The sequence below is a fragment of the Dendrobates tinctorius genome, unplaced genomic scaffold, assembly GCF_039654945.1.
Source record: "Dendrobates tinctorius isolate UK_male_01 unplaced genomic scaffold, ASM3965494v1 ptg000229l, whole genome shotgun sequence".
NCBI lineage: Eukaryota > Metazoa > Chordata > Amphibia > Anura > Dendrobatidae > Dendrobates > Dendrobates tinctorius.
The window spans coordinates 2,832,498-2,851,865 of NW_027361896.1; the positions used below are offsets into that span (position 1 = coordinate 2,832,498).

Genomic DNA, 19,368 nt, shown 5'->3' on the forward strand with positions numbered 1-19,368 from the left:
TGAATCCAAATAATTCAACCTCACAGTTGGGGTTACCCTTAGGTGCAAGACTGTCCATATTAAAACTCCACTGACTCTCCATGCGGGACATTTGCTTAGTATAGTTTTCTTTTCTCCAACTTTTGCGCACAACTTGGAGACTTTTGATTGTTGTTCCCATAGGGGATCCCCCATGATATTTGCAATAGTGTTTAGACAAGGGATGTCCTAGGAATTTTTTATTTATATTCCTAAGGTGCTCATTCACCTTTACTCGTAATGGAAGCTTTGTCTGTCCTATATATAGTTTATCACACGGGCATTGTTGGAGGTGGTTTCCCGTCCTGAATATTTCCTATATAATCAATAACTCAAGTTTGGGAGAATGACAAAGATATTTAATGACAAGTAAAATAAGATAGTAATAAGACAATTCAAACAATAATATAACAATAAAACCTTTCTTCAATGTCCTAGAATTAGATAAATATCAATACAAATATCTATGTAATACAAGTATACTTAGCAATGGTTCTTCGTGGCAATAATGAGAGAGAGATTGCCTTGATTCTTCCTCCATTTATACCCAGATTTCACATTCACACCCACATACAACCCATGACTCCACCCTTCTTCCGGTATCTTCTGTGGCAAATGTCCAATCATCTTCCTGTAATAGGAACACTGTCATTGGCTGCAGTATTCATCATTTTCCTGTAGATGGCGTCCTTGTATTTAGGATAAGTCCTGGTGTCAAAAGGCCTGAGGGTATTCAGTTTAGGCCAAGACTAGATGTCCATCTGAAGAGCAATAGTTTATCATCCAAACACCACAGACTTTGTGTATCAATATACATATCCATAGGCCGGAGACAGGATGTCTATCTCAGGAACACTGGTTCATAATGGAAACCCACAGGAGCTGTGTACGTATGTAGATAACCATAGGTCACAAACAGGATAGAGGCTATTCATTCAAGACCTCCACAGTGTGCACCTATATCTTCTATTATGTTGGAGGGCCAGTATTCATTTCATATGCAGATGCATTTTTATCTTATGTCTAAAACAAAAGGACAACACACAAGAACATAGGCCTTCTCAGGTACACAGTCTTGTATCTGGTTTCAGCTCTCAAAAACTCAATATAGAGTTCAGTGATTCCTATACATAGATTGTCCATGTTATCTTCCAACATATCCCCCTTTGTGTCTGAATGACACACAACTGTTATGAGGCCACAAATCCAGAATCCTCTTCACCACTGTAGTTGATTCTTCTTAGGGCAAGGAGTCTTGATACACTCACTCATTAGCTGCCAACATTCACTCCAAAGAAGAAAAAAAAAATAACTTTGCTATAGCTTGATTTCTATTAGGACATTGAAGGAGGCATGGAAAAAAATACATCATATTATACATATAATCATTACATCACACAAAAATCATATAGAAAACAATTTTATAATCCGTGATAGGATACCAATTTCTTACTAGGAATTACCTATAGGTTTCGTTTTTGAATCAAACAACCTTTTTTACTGTGCCCTCTTCTGCCACAGTTCTCACATATTACAATTTCCTTAAATTCAATGGGAATTTGTACAGCTGTGTCACATGATGCAATTTTGACATTGGCTTGTCCTTTCACAGTTAAGCTCTGAATCTTCCTATATAGGTACCGGGTAACACAGCACATATAGACTTGTAAAAGGATTAAAATTACAGAAACAATAAGCAATATAACAATGCCATTTGCCGCATTTGAATGACCAAATATTACCTCCCACCAATATCCCTTAGCATTATTTTCTAACAGATGGGTAACTTCCTTTAGTTCATTTTGGTCATGATGTAATAGAATTGTGGCATTTGCCTTTTCTTGATTAAGCTTCATCAATAAATATTCATCCCTATTAAATTTTACCAACCATTCTCCAAGTTCTTTTCCCATTCCTAGGCTTAAGGCTTGCAAATTAACTGGAGAGTGGTATTTCAGATCAATTGACAGATTAGCAATAGTAGGAATTACATAATCCCAGTTAGTTGTCTTAATTTTTGTAACTGCACTAAGAGTGCACCATGCTCCCCTAGCTACAGATGTCATTACATAACAATGTTGTGTTGCTATAGATACATTGGCGGTATTTAGGAGAAAGAAACAAGCTCTTTGATGCCCTAGATAGAAGATTGGTGCTTTGTCTTTTGAGATTGATTCCCCATCTAGAATACAAGTGGATGAATGATTCCAGCATTTGTCTTCAACTAACCTAAACTGTCCTGGCGTACATAGAACATGATGATTCCTTTGTATGCAAAGAGAAATATCAACCCGTTTCCACTTTCCATTTCTCCTAATTACTTGAGGATGCTCTAATCTATGGTGTAGTAATGTAGAATCTCCAGTTAAAATACCTATTGAACTAATTTTATGTATGAGCTCTAAATGTGAGTTAGTATATGGAATAAATGAAGAGGCATAGCATTTCTCAAAGTCATAGTTGTTGCACCCAACCCATGTGTTCACCCACCATTTTGAATGTGTACAGCTCATGAGTTCAGGTAACACTGTAGTGGCTTGAGACAACCATTCAAATGGCCATTGTCCATCATAAACAGCTTGTACTGCTAGCTTGATGTTAGTTGATAATTCCATTTGTCCTTGTGTACAGACTAGAGCCCAAGACATATTCCTACCTCTTGCCAGCGTATCTTCAATTAATTCTTTAAAATGTTGGATGAAATCTTTTGCTACTCCGATATAAGTGTTTACATGATCTTGTTGCAAATTGTTAATTACATCATTGATTTTCCTTTGTACTTCAAAACCTTTCTTGCTATTGGTTGCTATGTCTATAAGTTTTGTCCTTAAACTACCGATATCTGCTTCATTAATGACACCCATACCTGTTCTTAATCCTCCCAACAGTGTGCTGAAAGTATCTCTTCGCCCTCTGTCATTCTTTGAATTAAATAGTTTGTTATTGTGTCTTATCTGATTTCCTGAATTTTTATTAGTAAACCATCTATATAGGGCATGTACATGATTTAATGTATATCCTGTACAAATTGGGTAGTAGGTTTTTATCAACCATAAGGAGATATTAACTCTCCAAGTAACAAACGCATATTGAACGTCACTAGCAATTGTTTGAGTAGAATCTAGGTTGACCTGTAAAGGGTGTCCCTCTTCTAAATACATTGTCTGCTGATTGCTGTCAGATTCATTGGTGACACATGGTTTCATGTAATCTGGAGCGGCGTCAATAATGTGCATCTCACCTATTTCTATTTCTGGTGCTCCACATGCCCAATAACCAACCATTTCTCTATAGGACTCATATGGCTTAGACATTGAACCAATTATAAAATTTGGCCCTTGCTGAACTGGCATCTCCACCTCTGTAGCATCTCCAATGTATGCTTCACGATATGTGAGGGTAATCCTTTTTGGCCTGAACATTGGGTGTATACTATTATGCCAATATATACCACATACAAATATGAGTCAACAGTGTGATGCAGCAGCAAAAAAGGCAAATGCAATTCTAGGATGTATTAACAGAAGCATACAGTCTAGATCACGTGAAGTCATTATTTCCCTCTACTCCTCTTTGGTCAGACCTCATCTGGAATATTGTGTCCAGTTTTGGGCACCACATTTTAAAAAAGACATCAACAAACTGGAGCAAGTTCAGAAAAGAGCAACCAGAATGGTGACCAGTCTGCAAACCCTGTCTTATGAGGAAAGGTTGCAGGATTTGGGATTGTTTAGTTTGCAAAAGAGAAGACTAAGAGGAGACTTAATAGCTGTCTACAAATATCTAAAGGGCTGTCACATTGTAGAACAATAAAAAAGAAAAAATGCCAGCTTACCTGGTTGGTTCAAAAGATAAGCTGCTATACTGTATAGGCTCTCAGCAACGGATAAATGACAGGAGCTCTTGCCAACAATAAATGCGAAAAGGAGATGAATCCAGCGAACCAAGTTTGAAGTACATAAAAAATCTTTTTCTTTATTTCAAACATAGATTAAAAATATTTATCCATAGCAGCATATTATAAATATAGGCAGAGATAGGAAAAATTACTGCTGTAAAGCGCACGGCAAGACGCGAACCGCGTCTGTCCAGCCTCTGTTTGAAGACTTCCATTGAAGGAGAACTCACCACTTCTCGTGGCAGCTTGTTCCACTCATTGATCACTCTAACTGTCAAAAAGTTTTTTCTAATATCTAATCTGTGTCTCCTCCCTTTCTGTTTCATCCCATTGCTTCTAGTCTTTCCTTGTGCAAATGAGAATAAAGTTGATCCTTCTACAATGTGAGACGCGTTTCGGCTAAACCTTTATCATTGCCATAATACACATTGCTATTTTTCTGGGATATAAGAAGGAAAAGATCCTAAGATAGGTGGTGCTATAGTTGATTAAGCGTTAATAGATCACACTGCCAAAAATACATTACTGACAGCTGATTCTTGCCATCCCCAACATGTGATATAAAATATCCCCATAGGAGAGCTTATAAGGTATAAACGAAATTCGACTGATCCAAAAACATATAAAAATGCACAGGAATTAGTTAATATGAGACTAAAAAATATAGGCTATCCAAATTGGATGTTACAGAGAGCAACAAAAATAGTCAAGGATATTGATAGAAAGGATTTAATAATAAATAAAAAAAACAACAAAAAAATCACAATTTCCAAATAATAAAAAAAAATTAGATATTAGAAAAAACTTTTTGACAGTTAGAGTGATCAATGAGTGGAACAAGCTGCCACGAGAAGTGGTGAGTTCTCCTTCAATGGAAGTCTTCAAACAGAGGCTGGACAGACATCTAACTGGGATGATTTAGCGATCCTGCTTTGAGCAGGGGGTTGGACCAGATGGCCCAGGAGGTCCCTTCCAACTCTACAATTCTATGATTCTATGAAATATTCTCCTTCTTTTAAGTTGTCACTAAAAAACCCATAATCTATCCCCTTTTCCTCATTTTTGTTGGGTAACTTAGACTCTTCCCCCAACCATTACCCAGTTTCATTTACATATATTGTAATGCTCATGAATGGCTGTAGTGATTTTGGATCTATATTTTGTACTCCTTCCATATACGTTAACCTCTGGGTACTAGAGCTATGATTGACTCTCCCAAACGAAAAGACAACACTATACTGACTGCTGGGACCCTGATAATATCTCCCAGTTACCTTTTTACCCTCTGGTATCAGTCTAGCTGTCCTACTTTTAACACCATTATCTTTGTAGTCGCTACGTGCATTAATGGTTATGTCTGGGTGTGTAAATCACACGTTTCCATATTCCTTGTTAGGTAATATACCCTTATCGATATCTCCAGAGTGTTCAATGTGAGTTGATTCCATAGAATTGATGATTCCAATTGCCAAGAAAATTGCTGCAATTCTCATATCCAGAATCCAGAAATTTCTATCTTTTACTTCACTCTTCATTTAGGATCCTGGGAAACAAGAACAAGAGCGGCATCAAATTCTTATCAGTTATATCCATTTACACTGATCTACATGAACCCACTTTTCTATATCTCTCCTTTTCATGCATTTGACATTTTTCTTGTCTATTCGTTTAACTTTTACCACTTGTTCACTCAGTGTCATAGTTACGACATATGGTCCTATCAAATTTGCATCCCATGAAGATTTGGGTACAAAATTCTTTACCATTTTGAACTGGCCATAGGGGCGCATTATTGGTGGATTGGCATTCTCTGATGACATTTTGAATTAGTAAATCATCCAGTATTCTCTTAATGTATGGGACTGACTCTGGTGGTATTTTATACTGTCTCTGGGGAGGGGGCTCAGGACCCTCTACCATTACCACCATGTTAGACACTCTGCCACATTGGGTTTTTGAATTCGCCCACACATTGTTATGCTGCCACAAGATGTCAGCTAATATTTCATCATCTGTCCTCAAAAGCATAGCTGGATCTAAAGATTCTGCACCTTTGATTGAACCAATACCATAATTGTCAGTAACCATTTTTAAACTGCCTCCATACCTTGATCCTCTCCACAACATCCACAATAAGTCCATGTTAATTCATAACATCTGACCTGATAATGGTACCTTCATGTGTTGGTGAAAGATATAAGCCATGCTCAACACATAGGTTTCCCAGGTTGATTGTTACTGGCAAAGATTGCTCTGAAGATACTAATTGTCCTCCAAAACCTCTCAGGAAAATCTGTTTACCACTAGGATCTATTTTCAAATCCAGATTAGTTACATTGACAGCAGCACCTGTATCCAGTAAGATTATTGTACGATGGCCCCCTACCTTACCCTGAATACAGGGTCTCCCACCCTTGTCCCTGCTCTGACTCACTAGGGACAACACTGGGGCCTGACATCCCTATTGTTTTACATAAGGATTTGTTGGAGGTGTGGTCTTTAATTCCTCTGGCTTTTCTGCCATTGCTTTTCCAATCTTCCTCAGCTCTTCCAGAAGTGGACCATATAACATAACTTCAGGAAGACTATGCTCTCCATTACTTGCATTTGGTTCTAGTTTTTGATTTTGTTTCCTATTAATAAAAGGTCTATTATTGATAATTCTTTTACTACTTCTGCACTCTTTCACAGTGTGACCTGTGTATCCACATCTATAACATTTCCCAACAAACCTTGCTTTGCCTTCATTCTTTACTATCTCTGAGATTCTCTTTTGGGCCTTGTGTCATGACTTGTGTCCTGAATCCAATCCTTTAATATATTTACAAAGGCTTGGTATGAATTTGCATTCCTCAAGGCAACAGGGGAACAGATAGGGCAATTTGTCACAAAGACAGGGATCGTCGAACGGTGTGCTGCCTACCTGGCGCTCGAGTCCGACACATCGCTGATCGGGTTGACAGATTACTGGGAGGGGCTGGTGAGGATCCAGGGTCATGGTGCACATTGGCACAAATGACAAAGTTAGAGGTAGGTGGAAGGTCCTTAAAGATGATTTCAGGGAATTAGGCTGTAAGCTTAAAGCAAGGACCTCCAAGGTGGTATTTTTGGAAATAATTCCTGTACCACGTGCCACGCCAGAGAGGCAACGGGAGATTAGGGAGGTTAATAAGTGGCTCAGGAATTGGTGTAGGAAGGAGGGGTTTGGGTTCCTGCAGAACTGGGCCGACTTCTCAGTTGGCTACAGGTTCTACGCTAGGGACGGGCTGCACCTCAATGGGGAGGGTGCAGATGTGCTGGGGGAGAAAATGGCTAGAAGGTTGGAGGAGTGTTTAAACTAGGGACGGGGGAGGGTATTCCTTTTATAGGAGGGGAAGACAGTGCAGATAGAGACCTGGGCGCAAATAATGGCATTGGGGGTGGGGGTGGCATGGGGTGTGGGGTTAGAACAGTTAATAATTTAAGAAAGAATAGAGGTACAGAGAGATACATAAAGTGCATGTATACTAATGCCAGAAGCCTCGCCAACAAAATGGAGGAATTGGAGTTAATGTTGTTGGAACATAATTATGACATGGTGGGGATATCTGAGACATGGCTGGACGAGAGCCACGACTGGGCGGTTAATTTACAGGGCTATAGTCTTTTCAGAAATGACCGAACAAATAAGCGAGGGGGAGGTGTGAGTTTATATGTAAAATCATCCTTAAAACCCATCCTTCGTGATAATATATATGAATCTAATGAAAATGTAGAGTCCCTGTGGGTAGAGATAAGGGGAGGGGGGAAAAATAATTACTGATAGGGGTTTGTTATAAGTCTCCAAAAATAATGGAAGCAACAGAGAATATCCTCATAAAGCAAATAGATGAAGCTGCGACTCAAGGAGAAGTCATTATTATGGGGGACTTCAACTACCCTGAAATACATTGGGGAACCGAAACCTGCAGTTCCAGCAAAGGTAATAGGTTTTTGACAACTATGAGAGACAATTACCTTTCACCACTGGTTCAGGACCCAACAAGAGGGGGGGCACTGCTAGACCTAATATTAACCAACAGGCCAGACCGCATATCAAATGTAAGGGTTGAGGGTCACTTGGGTAATAGTGATCACAAATTAATAAGTTTTCATGTATCCTTTAATAAGATGTGTAGTAGAGGGGTTACAAGGACACTAAACTTCAAGAAGGCAAATTTCCAACGGATGAGAGATGATCTTGGTGCAATTAACTGGGACGATATCCTGAGACATAAAAATACACAAAGAAAATGGGAGATGTTTATTAGCATCCTGAATAGGACCTGTGCACAATATATACCGTATGGGAATAAACATGCTAGAAATAGGAGGAAACCACTATGGCTAAATAGAGCTGTAAGGGGTGCAATAAGAGATAAAAATAAAGCATTTAAGGGCATGTCACACTAAGAGATATCGCTAACAATATCGCTATAACTTGTGACGTTATAGCGATATTGCTAGCGATATCGCTATGTCTGATACTTACCTACGACCCGCTCCCCCGCTGGTTATCGCTGATCGCGCGAGAACATCCTGGACTGTTTCTCGGCGTCAGCTTCCTGCTGGGGCTTCCTGCTGGGGCTTCCTGCTGTGACGACGAGCGACGCGTGGAGCCGGGCGGGAGGATGCAGGATCGCCTGGTGTGACAGGTAAGTAGCGACCCCCGTCCCCAGCGATGTCGCTGGTGAGATCTGCCTGTGTGGCAGCTCACTAGCAACCACTTAGCGATGCACCAGCGATCCTGACTGCGTCAAGGAACTTATCTAGATGCATAGTGAGCACTTTGAACCCCCAGGTGCTTCACAAATTGATCCGTAAAAAAGAAAAAGTACTTTTTTTTTCACAGAAATTTTTTTAGCCTCAGTTTTTTCATTTTCACATGGGCAACAGGATAAAATGGATCCTAAAATTTGTTGGGCAATTTCTCCTGAGTACATCGATACCTCATTTGTGGTCATAAACCACTGTTTGGGCGCACGGCAGTGCCCGGAAGGGAAGGAGCGCCATGTGACTTTTTGATTGGAAAATTAGCTCCAATCGTTAGCGGACACCATGTCACATTTGGAGAGCCCCTGTGTGCCTAAACATTGGAGCTCCCCCACAAGTGACCCCATTTTGGAAACTAGACCCCCGAAGGAACTTATCTAGATGTGTGGTGAGCACTTTGAACCCCCAAGTGCTTCACAGAAGTTTATAACACAGAGAAGTGAAAATAAAAAATCATTTTTTTTGCTCAAAAATGATTTTTTAGCCCGCTATTTTTTATTTTCACAAGGCTAACAGGAGAAATTGAACCACAAAAGTTGTTGTGCAATTTGTTCTGAGTACACCGATACCCCATATGTGGGGGGGAACCACTGTTTGGGAGCACGGGAGAGCTCAGAAGGGAAGGAGCGTAATTTTGGAATGCAGACTTTGATGGTATGTTCTGCGGACGTCATGTTGCGTTTGCAGAGCCCCTGTGTGCCTAAACAGTAGAAACCCCCACAAGTGACCCCATTTTGGAAACTAGAACCCCCAAGGAGCTTATCTAGATGTGTAGTGAGCACTCTGAATCCCCAAGTGCTTCACAGAAGTTTATAAATGCAGAGCCATGAAAATAAAAAAATATTTTTTTTTCCTCAAAAATGATTTTTTAGCCCGCTATTTTTTATTTTCCCAAGGGTAACAGGATAAATTGGACCCCAAAAGTTGTTGTCCAGTTTGTCCTGAGTACACTGGTATCCCATATGTGGGGGGAAACCACTGTTTGAGCGCACGGCATGGCTCAGAAGGGAAGGAGCGTCATTTGACTTTTTGAATGGAAAATTAGCTCCAATCGTTAGCGGACACCATGTCGTGTTTGCAGAGCCCCTGTGTGCGTAAACTTTGGAGCTCCCCCACAAATGACCCCATTTTGGAAACTAGACCCCCTAAGGAACATATCTAGATGCATATTGAGCACTTTGAACCCCCAGGTGCTACACAGAAGTTTATAACGCAGAGCCGTTAAAATAAAAATATTTTTTTTCCTGAAAAAATAAATTTTCAGCCTGCTATTTTTTATTTTCACAAGGGTAACAGGATAAATTGGACCCCAAAAGTTGTTGTCCAGCTTGTCCTGAGTACGCTGGTACCCCATATGTGGGGGGGACCACTGTTTGGGCACACGTTGGGGCTCGGAAGGGAAGTAGTGACGTTTTGAAATGCCGACTTGATGGAATGGTCTGTGGGCGTCATGTCACGTTTGGAGAGCTTCTGATGTACCTAAACAGTGCAACCCCCCACAAATGACCCCATTTTGGAAACTAGATCACCCAAGGAACTAATATAGATGTGTGGTGAGCACTTTGAACCCCCAAGTGCTTTACAGAAGTTTATAACGCAGAGCCGTGAAAATAAAAAATATTTTTTTTCCTCAGAAAATGATTTTTAGTCCACTATTTTTTATTTTCACAAGGGTAACAGGATATTTTGGACCCCAAAAGTTGTTGTCCAGTGTGTCCTGAGTACGCTGGTACCCCATAAGTGGGGGGACCATTGTTTGGGCACACGTTGGGGCTCGGAAAGGAAGTAGTGACGCTTTGAAATGAAGACTTGGTGGAATGGTCTGTGGGCGTCATGTTAAGTTTGCAGAGCCCCTGATGTACCTAAACAGTGGAAACCCCCCACAAATGACCCCATTTTGGAAACTAGATCACCCAAGTAACTAATCTAGATGTGAGGTGAGCACTTTGAACCCCCAAGTGCTTCACAGAAGGTTATAACGCAGAGCCGTGAAAATAAAAAAATATTTTTTTTCCTCAAAAAATGATTTTTAGTCCACTATTTTTTATTTTCACAAGGGTAACAGGATAAATTGGACCCCAATAGTTGTTGTCCAGTGTGTCCTGAGTACGCTGGTACCCCATAAGTGGGGGGGGACCACTGTTTGGGCACACGTTGGGGCTCGGAAGGGAAGTAGTGACGCTTTGAAATGAAGACTTGATGGAATGGTCTGTGGGCGTCATGTTACGTTTGCAGAGCCCCTGATGTACCTAAACAGTGCATACCCCCCACAAATGACCCCATTTTGGAAACTAGATCACCCAAGGAACTAATCTAGATGTGAGGTGTGCACTTTGAACCCCCAAGTGCTTCACAGAAGTTTATAAAGCAGAGCTGTGAAAATAAAAAATTTTTTTTTTTCCTCAAAAAATTATTTTTAGCCCACTATTTTTTATTTTTACAAGGGTAACAGGATAAATTGGACCCGAAAAGTTGTTGTCCAGTTTGTCCTGAGCACGCTGGTACCCCATAAGTGGGGGGGGCACTGTTCAGGGACACGTTGGGGCTTGGAATGGAAGTAGTGACGTTTTGAAATGCCGACTTGATGGAATGGTCTGTGGGCGTCATGTTACATTTGCAGAGCCCCTGATGTACCTAAACAGTGGAAACCCCCCACAAGTGACCCCATTTTGGAAACTAGACCCCCCAAGGAACTTATCTAGATGTGTGGTGAGCACGTTGAACCCCCAAGTGCTTCACAGAAGATTATAACGCAGAACCGTGAAAATAAAAAATCATTTTTTTTCCACAAAAATAATTATTTTAGCCCCCATGTTTTTATTTTCCCAAGGGTAACAGGAGAAATTAGACCCCCAAAGTTGTTGTGCAATTTTTCCTGAGTACCGTGATACCCCATAAGTGGGGGTACACCACTGTTTGGGCACATGTCGGGGCTCGAAATGGAGGGAGCAGTCATTATTATGGGGGACTTCAAGTACCCTGAAATACATTGGGGAACCGAAACCTGCAGTTCCAGCAAAGGTAATAGGTTTTTGACAACTATGAGAGACAATTACCTTTCACAACTGGTTCAGGACCCAACAAGAGGGGGGGCACTGCTAGACCTAATATTAACCAACAGGCCAGACCGCATATCAAATGTAAGGGTTGAGGGTCACTTGGGTAATAGTGATCACAAATTAATAAGTTTTCATGTATCCTTTAATAAGATGTGTAGTAGAGGGGTTACAAGGACACTAAATTTCAAAAAGGCAAATTTCCAACGGATGAGAGATGATCTTGGTGCAATTAACTGGGACGATATCCTGAGATAAAAATACACAAAGAAAATGGGAGATGTTTATTAGCATCCTGAATAGGACCTGTGCACAATATATACCGTATGGGAATAAACATGCTAGAAATAGGAGGAAACCACTATGGCTAAATAGAGCTGTAAGGGGTGCAATAAGAGATAAAAATAAAGCATTTAAGGGCATGTCACACTAAGAGATATCGCTAACAATATCGCTATAACTTGTGACGTTATAGCGATATTGCTAGCGATATCGCTATGTCTGATACTTACCTACGACCCGCTCCCCCGCTGGTTATCGCTGATCGCGCGAGAACATCCTGGACTGTTTCTCGTCGTCAGCTTCCTGCTGGGGCTTCCTGCTGTGACGACGAGCGACGCGTGGAGCCGGGTGGGAGGACGCAGGATCGCCTGGTGTGACAGGTAAGTAGCGACCCCCATCCCCAGCGATGTCGCTGGTGAGATCTGCCTGTGTGGCAGCTCACTAGCGACCACTTAGCGATGCACCAGCGATCCTGACCGCGTCATATCGCTGGTAGGAATCACTGGTACATCGCTAAGTGTGACAGTACCTTTAGAGAATTAAAGCAAGTAGGTAGTGATGAGGCATTAAATAAATGCAGAAAATTAAATAAATTCTGTAAAAAGCAAATCAAAACAGCAAAGATTGAGACAGAGAGACTCATTGCCAGAGAAAGTAAAAATAGTCCCAAAATATTCTTCAACTACATACAGTCATATGTAAAAGTTTGGGCACCCCTATTAATGTTAACCTTTTTTCTTAATAGCAATTTTGGTTTTTGCAACAGGTATTTCAGTTTCATATATCTAATAACTGATGGACTCAGTTATATTTCTGGATTCAAATGAGGTTTACTGTACTAACAGAAAATGTGCAATCTGCATTTAAACAAAATTTGACCGGTGCAAAAGTATGGGCACCCTTATCATTTTCTTGATTTGAACACTCCTAACTACTTTTTACTGACTTCCTGAAGCACTAAATTGGTTTTGTAACCTCATTGAGCTTTGAACTTCATAGCCAGGTGTATCAAATCATGAGAAAAGGTATTTAAGGTGGCCACTTGCAAGTAGTTCTCCTATTTGATTCTCCTATGAAGAGTGGCATCATGGGCTCCTCAAAACAACTCTCAAATGATCTGAAAACAAAGATTATTCAACATAGCTTTTCAGGGGAAGGATACAAAAAGTTGTCTCAGAGATTTAACCTGTCAGTTTCCACTGTGAGGAACATAGTAAGGAAATGGAAGAACACAGGTACAGTTCTTGTTAAGCCCAGAAGTGGTAGGCCAAGAAAAATATCAGAAAGGCAGAGAAGAAGAATGCTGAGAACAGTCAAGGACAATCCACAGACCACCTCCAAAGACCTGCAGCATCATCTTGCTGCAGATGGTGTCACTGTGCATCGGTCGACAATACAGCGCACTTTGCACAAGGAGAAGCTGTATGGGAGAGTGATGTGAAAGAAGCCGTTTCTGCAAGCACGCCACAAACAGAGTCACCTGAGGTATGCAAAAGCACATTAGAACAAACCAGTTACATTTTGGAAGAAGGTCCTGTGGACTGATGAAACAAAGATTGAGTTGTTTGGTCAAACAAAAAGGCGTTATGCATGCGCTGTATTGTTGACCGATGCACAGTGACACCATCTGCAGCAAGATGATGCTGCAGGTCTTTGGAGGTGGTCTGTGGATTGTCCTTGACTGTTCTCACCATTCTTCTTCTCTGCCTTTCTGATATTTTTCTTGGCCTGCCACTTCTGGGCTTAACAAGAACTGTACCTGTGTTCTTCCATTTCCTTACTATGTTCCTCACAGTGGAAACTGACAGGTTAAATCTCTGAGACAACTTTTTGTATCCTTCCCCTGAAAAGCTATGTTGAATAATCTTTGTTTTCAGATCATTTGAGAGTTGTTTTGAGGAGCCCATGATGCCACTCTTCATAGGAGAATCAAATAGGAGAACTACTTGCAAGTGGCCACTTTAAATACCTTTTCTCATGATTTGATACACCTGGCTATGAAGTTCAAAGCTCAATGAGGTTACAAAACCAATTTAGTGCTTCAGGAAGTCAGTAAAAAGTAGTTAGGAGTGTTCAAATCAAGAAAATGATAAGGGTGCCCATACTTTTGCACCGGTCAAATTTTGTTTAAATGCAGATTGCACATTTTCTGTTAGTACAATAAACCTCATTTGAATCCAGAAATATAACTGAGTCCATCAGTTATTAGATATATGAAACTGAAATAGCTGTTGCAAAAACCAAAATTGTTATAAAGAAAAAAGGTTAACATTAATAGGGGTGCCCAAACTTTTACATATGACTGTAAATAGTAAGAAACTAAAAAATGATAGTGTTGGCCCTCTTAAAAATAGTCTGGGTGAAATGGTGGATGAGGATGAGGAAAAAGCCAATATGCTAAATGACTTTTTTCAACAGTATTTACACAAGAAAATCCCATGACGGATAACATGATCAGGGATAAAAATTCTCCGTTAAATGTCACCTGCTTAACTCAGCAGGAAGTACTGCGGCGTCTAAAAATCACTAAACTTGACAAATCCCCGGGCCCGGATGGGATACACCCCCGAGTACTGCAGGAATTAAGCACAGTCATAGATAGACCATTATTTTTAATCCTTAAAGATTCCATAATAACAGGGTCTGTACCACAGGACTGGCGTATTGCAAATGTGGTGCCAATATTCAAAAAGGGGACAAAAACTGAACTTGGAAATTATAGGCCAGAAAGTTTAACCTCAACTGTGGGTAAAATCCTGGAGGGTTTTCTAAGAGATACTATACTGGAGTATCTGGAGAAGAATAACCTTATGACCCAATATCAACATGGGTTTACAAGGGACCGTTCCTGTCAGACTAATCTGATAAGCTTTTATGAAGAGGTAAGTTCCGGACTGGACCAAGGGAATGCAGTGAACGTGGTGTACATGGACTTTTCAAAAGCTTTTGATACGGTGCCACACAAAAAGTTGATACATAAAATGAGAACAATGGGGATAGGGGAAAATATGTGTAGGTGGGTTAAGAGCTGGCTCAGGGATAGGAAACAAAGGGTGGTTATTAATGGAGCACACTCGGACTGGGTCATGGTTAGCAGTGGGGTACCACAGGGGTCAGTTTTGGGCCCGCTTCTTTTTAACATATTTATTAATGACCTTGTAGGGGGCATAGAGAGTAGAATTTCAATATTTGCAGATGACACTAAACTCTGCAGGGTAATCAATACAGAGGAGGACAATTTTATATTACAGGAGGATTTATGTAAACTAGAAGCTTGGGCTGATAAATGGCAAATGAGCTTTAATGGGGATAAATGTAAGGTCATGCACTTGGGTAGAACGATCAAGATGTATAATTATGTGCTTAATTGTAAAACACTGGGCAAAACAGTCACTGAAAAAGACCTGGGTGTATGGGTGGACGACAAACTCACATTTAGCGGCCAGTGTCAGGCAGCTGCTGCAAAGGCAAATAAAATAATGGGATGCATTAAAAGAGACATAGATGCTCATGAGGAGAACATAATTTTACCTCTATATAAGTCACTAGTGCGACCACACTTAGAATACTGTGTACAGTTCTGGTCTCCGGTGTATAAGAAAGACATAGCTGAACTGGAGCGGGTGCAGAGAAGAGCGACCAAGGTTATTAGGGAACTAGGGGGTCTGCAATACCAAGACAGGTTATTACACTTGGGGTTATTTAGTTTGGAGAATCGAAGGCTTAGGGGTGATCTTATTACAATGTATAAATATATGCGGGGACAATACCAAGACCTTTCTAATGAGCTTTTTACTCTTATACCTGTGACGGGGACAAGGGGGCATCCTCTACGTCTGGAGGAAAGAAGGTTTAAGCATACTCACAGATGCGGATTCTTTACTGTAAGAGCAGTGAGACTATGGAACTCTCTGCCATATGATGTTGTAATGAGTGATTCTCTACTAAAATTTAAGAAGGGAGTGGATGCCTTTCTTGAAAAGTATAATATTACAGGGTATATACACTAGTTTCCTTAATATTGCGTTGATCCAGGGAGCTAGTCTGATTGCCGTATGTGGAGTCGGGAAGGAATTTTTTTCCCCAATGTGAAGCTTACTGTTTGCCACATGGGTTTTTTTGCCTTCCTCTGGATCAACATGTTAGGGCAAGTTAGGATAGGATATGGGTTGAACTAGATGGACTTAAAGTCTCCCTTCAACCTTAATAACTATGTTACTATGTTACTATGTTATCTTTGTTGGATAGTCAACAAAAGTGCATTTGTTAGCCATTGAATATAGAAAACTTATCATCAGGAGACATGTCAGGGCAGTTATAGGTAGAACGATATACAGTAATGTCAAATATTCACTGCAGAAAAAAATTGGATCATCTCCTCTATTAAGTTTTGCATTTTCTAAGGCATTAGTACCTCTCGTATCTCGTCCTCCCATGACTCTCTTTAATTCCTCCATTCTGTCACTAGCATTTCCCCAATTGCATTCAAGATCTGAAGACAATCCTTTGTGATATCCTACAGGGGGCTGCAACTTTTCACAGAGTTGGGATGGGAGCCATACCCGAAGTAATGCACACGCAGCCCTATGACCTAGATTGTATTGTGTCACTACAGCCTCTAACCTATTGGAGAGACTAAAGGGCCAGTCACACTAAGAGATATCGCTAGCAATATCGCTATAACTAGTGACGTTATAGCGATATTGCTAGCGATATCTCTGTGTGTGATACTTACCTACGACCCGCTCCCCCACTGGTAATCGCTGATCGCGCGAGAACGTTCAGGACTGTTTCTCGTCGTCAGCTTCCTGCGGCGCTTCCTGCTGTGAGGACGAGCGACGCGTGGAGCCGGGCGGGAGGACTCAGGATCGCCAGGTGTGACAGGTAAGTAGCGACCCCCGTCCCCAGCGATGTCGCTAGTGAGATCTGGCTATGTGGCAGCTCACTAGCGACCACTTAGCGATGTACCAGCGATCCTGACTGCGTCAAGGAACTTATCTAGATGCATAGTGAGCACTTTGAACCCCCAGGTGCTTCACAAATTGATCCGTAAAAAAGAAAAAGTACTTTTTTTTTCACAGAAATTTTTTTAGCCTCAGTTTTTTCATGTTCACATGGGCAACAGGATAAAATGGGTCCTAAAATTTGTTGGGCAATTTCTCCTGAGTACATCGATACCTCATTTGTGGTCATAAACCACTGTTTGGGCGCACGGCAGGGCCCGGAAGGGAAGGAGCGCCATGTGACTTTTTGATTGGAAAATTAGCTCCAATCGTTAGCGGACACCATGTTACATTTGGAGAGCCCCTGTGTGCCTAAACATAGGAGCTCCCCCACAAGTGACCCCATTTTGGAAACTAGACCCCGAAGGAACTTATCTAGATGTGTGGTGAGCACTTTGAACCCCCAAGTGCTTCACAGAAGTTTATAACGCAGAGCAGTGAAAATAAAAAATCATTTTTTTTGCTCAAAAATGATTTTTTAGCCCGCTATTATTTTATTTTCACAAGGCTAACAGGAGAAATTGAACAACAAAAGTTGTTGTGCAATTTGTCCTGAGTACACCGATACCCCATATGTGGGGGGGAACCACTGTTTGGGAGCACGGGAGAGCTCAGAAGGGAAGGAGCGCCATTTTGGAATGCAGACTTTGATGGTATGTTCTGCGGACGTCATGTTGCGTTTGCAGAGCCCCTGTGTGCCTAAACAGTAGAAACCCCCACAAGTGACCACATTTTGGAAACTAGAACCCCCAAGGAGCTTATCTAGATGTGTAGTGAGCACTCTGAATCCCCAAGTGCTTCACAGAAGTTTATAAATGCAGAGCCATGAAAATAAAAAAATATTTTTTTTTCCTCAAAAATGATTTTTTAGCCCGCTATTTTTTATTTTCCCAAGGGTAACAGGATAAATTGGACCCCAAAAGTTGTTGTCCAGTTTGTCCTGAGTACACTGGTATCCCATATGTGGGGGGAAACCACTGTTTGAGCGCACGGCATGGCTCAGAAGGGAAGGAGCGTCATTTGACTTTTTGAATGGAAAATTAGCTCCAATCGTTAGCGGACACCATGTCGTGTTTGCAGAGCCCCTGTGTGCGTAAACTTTGGAGCTCCCCCACAAATGACCCCATTTTGGAAACTAGACCCCCTAAGGAACTTATCTAGATGCATATTGAGCACTTTGAACCCCCAGGTGCTACACGGAAGTTTATAACGCAGAGCCGTTAAAATAAAAATATTTTTTTTCCTCAAAAAATAAATTTTCAGCCTGCTATTTTTTATTTTCACAAGGGTAACAGGATAAATTGGTCCCAAAAGTTGTTGTCCAGCTTGTCCTGAGTACGCTGGTACCCCATATGTGGGGGGACCACTGTTTGGGCACACGTTGGGGCTCGGAAGGGAAGTAGTGACGTTTTGAAATGCCGACTTGATGGAATGGTCTGTGGGCGTCATGTCACGTTTGGAGAGCTCCTGATGTACCTAAACAGTGCAACCCCCCCACAAATGACCCCATTTTGGAAACTAGATCACCCAAGGAACTAATATAGATGTGTGGTGAGCACTTTGAACCCCCAAGTGCTTTACAGAAGTTTATAACGCAGAGCCGTGAAAATAAAAAAAATTTTTTTTTTCCTCAAAAAATGATTTTTAGTCCACTATTTTTTATTTTCACAAGGGTAACAGGATATTTTGGACCCCAAAAGTTGTTGTCCAGTGTGTCCTGAGTACGCTGGTACCCCATAAGTGGGGGGGACCACTGTTTGGGCACACGTTGGGGCTCGGAAGGGAAGTAGTGACGCTTTGAAATGAAGACTTGGTGGAATGGTCTGTAGGCGTCATGTTAAGTTTGCAGAGCCCCTGATGTACCTAAACAGTGGAAACCCCCCACAAGTGACCCCATTTTGGAAACTAGATCACCCAACGAACTAATATAGATGTGAGGTGAGCACTTTGAACCCCCAAGTGCTTCACAGAAGTTTATAACGCAGAGCCGTGAAAATAAAAAATATTTTTTTTCCTCAAAAAATGATTTTTAGTCCACTATTTTTTATTTTCACAAGGGTAACAGGATATTTTGGACCCCAGAAGTTGTTGTCCAGTGTGTTCTGAGTACGCTGGTACCCCATAAGTGGGGGGGACCACTGTTTGGGCACACGTTGGGGCTCGGAAGGGAAGTAGTGACGCTTTGAAATGAAGACTTGATGGAATGGTCTGTGGGCGTCATGTTACGTTTGCAGAGCCCCTGATGTACCTAAACAGTGCAAACCCCCCACAAATGACCCCATTTTGGAAACTAGATCACCCAAGGAACTAATCTAGATGT

At 41.2% G+C, this 19,368-nt stretch overlaps 1 protein-coding gene across 1 annotated transcript; it reads right to left on the minus strand.

The window, feature by feature from the left end:
- Positions 1-308: 308 nt before the first annotated feature.
- Positions 309-3,566, minus strand: LOC141059646 (uncharacterized). The gene has a single exon (XM_073555734.1). The coding sequence runs from the start codon at positions 3,438-3,440 to the stop codon at positions 1,482-1,484; it is 1,959 nt and encodes a 652-aa protein (XP_073411835.1). The 5' UTR covers positions 3,441-3,566; the 3' UTR covers positions 309-1,481.
- Between the last annotated feature and the right edge of the window lie 15,802 nt (positions 3,567-19,368).

Excerpts from the sequence above, each read along its gene's own strand:
- LOC141059646 (XM_073555734.1), bottom strand. The coding sequence starts at position 3,440 with ATGTTCAGGCCAAAAAGGATTACCCTCACATATCGTGAAGCATACATT.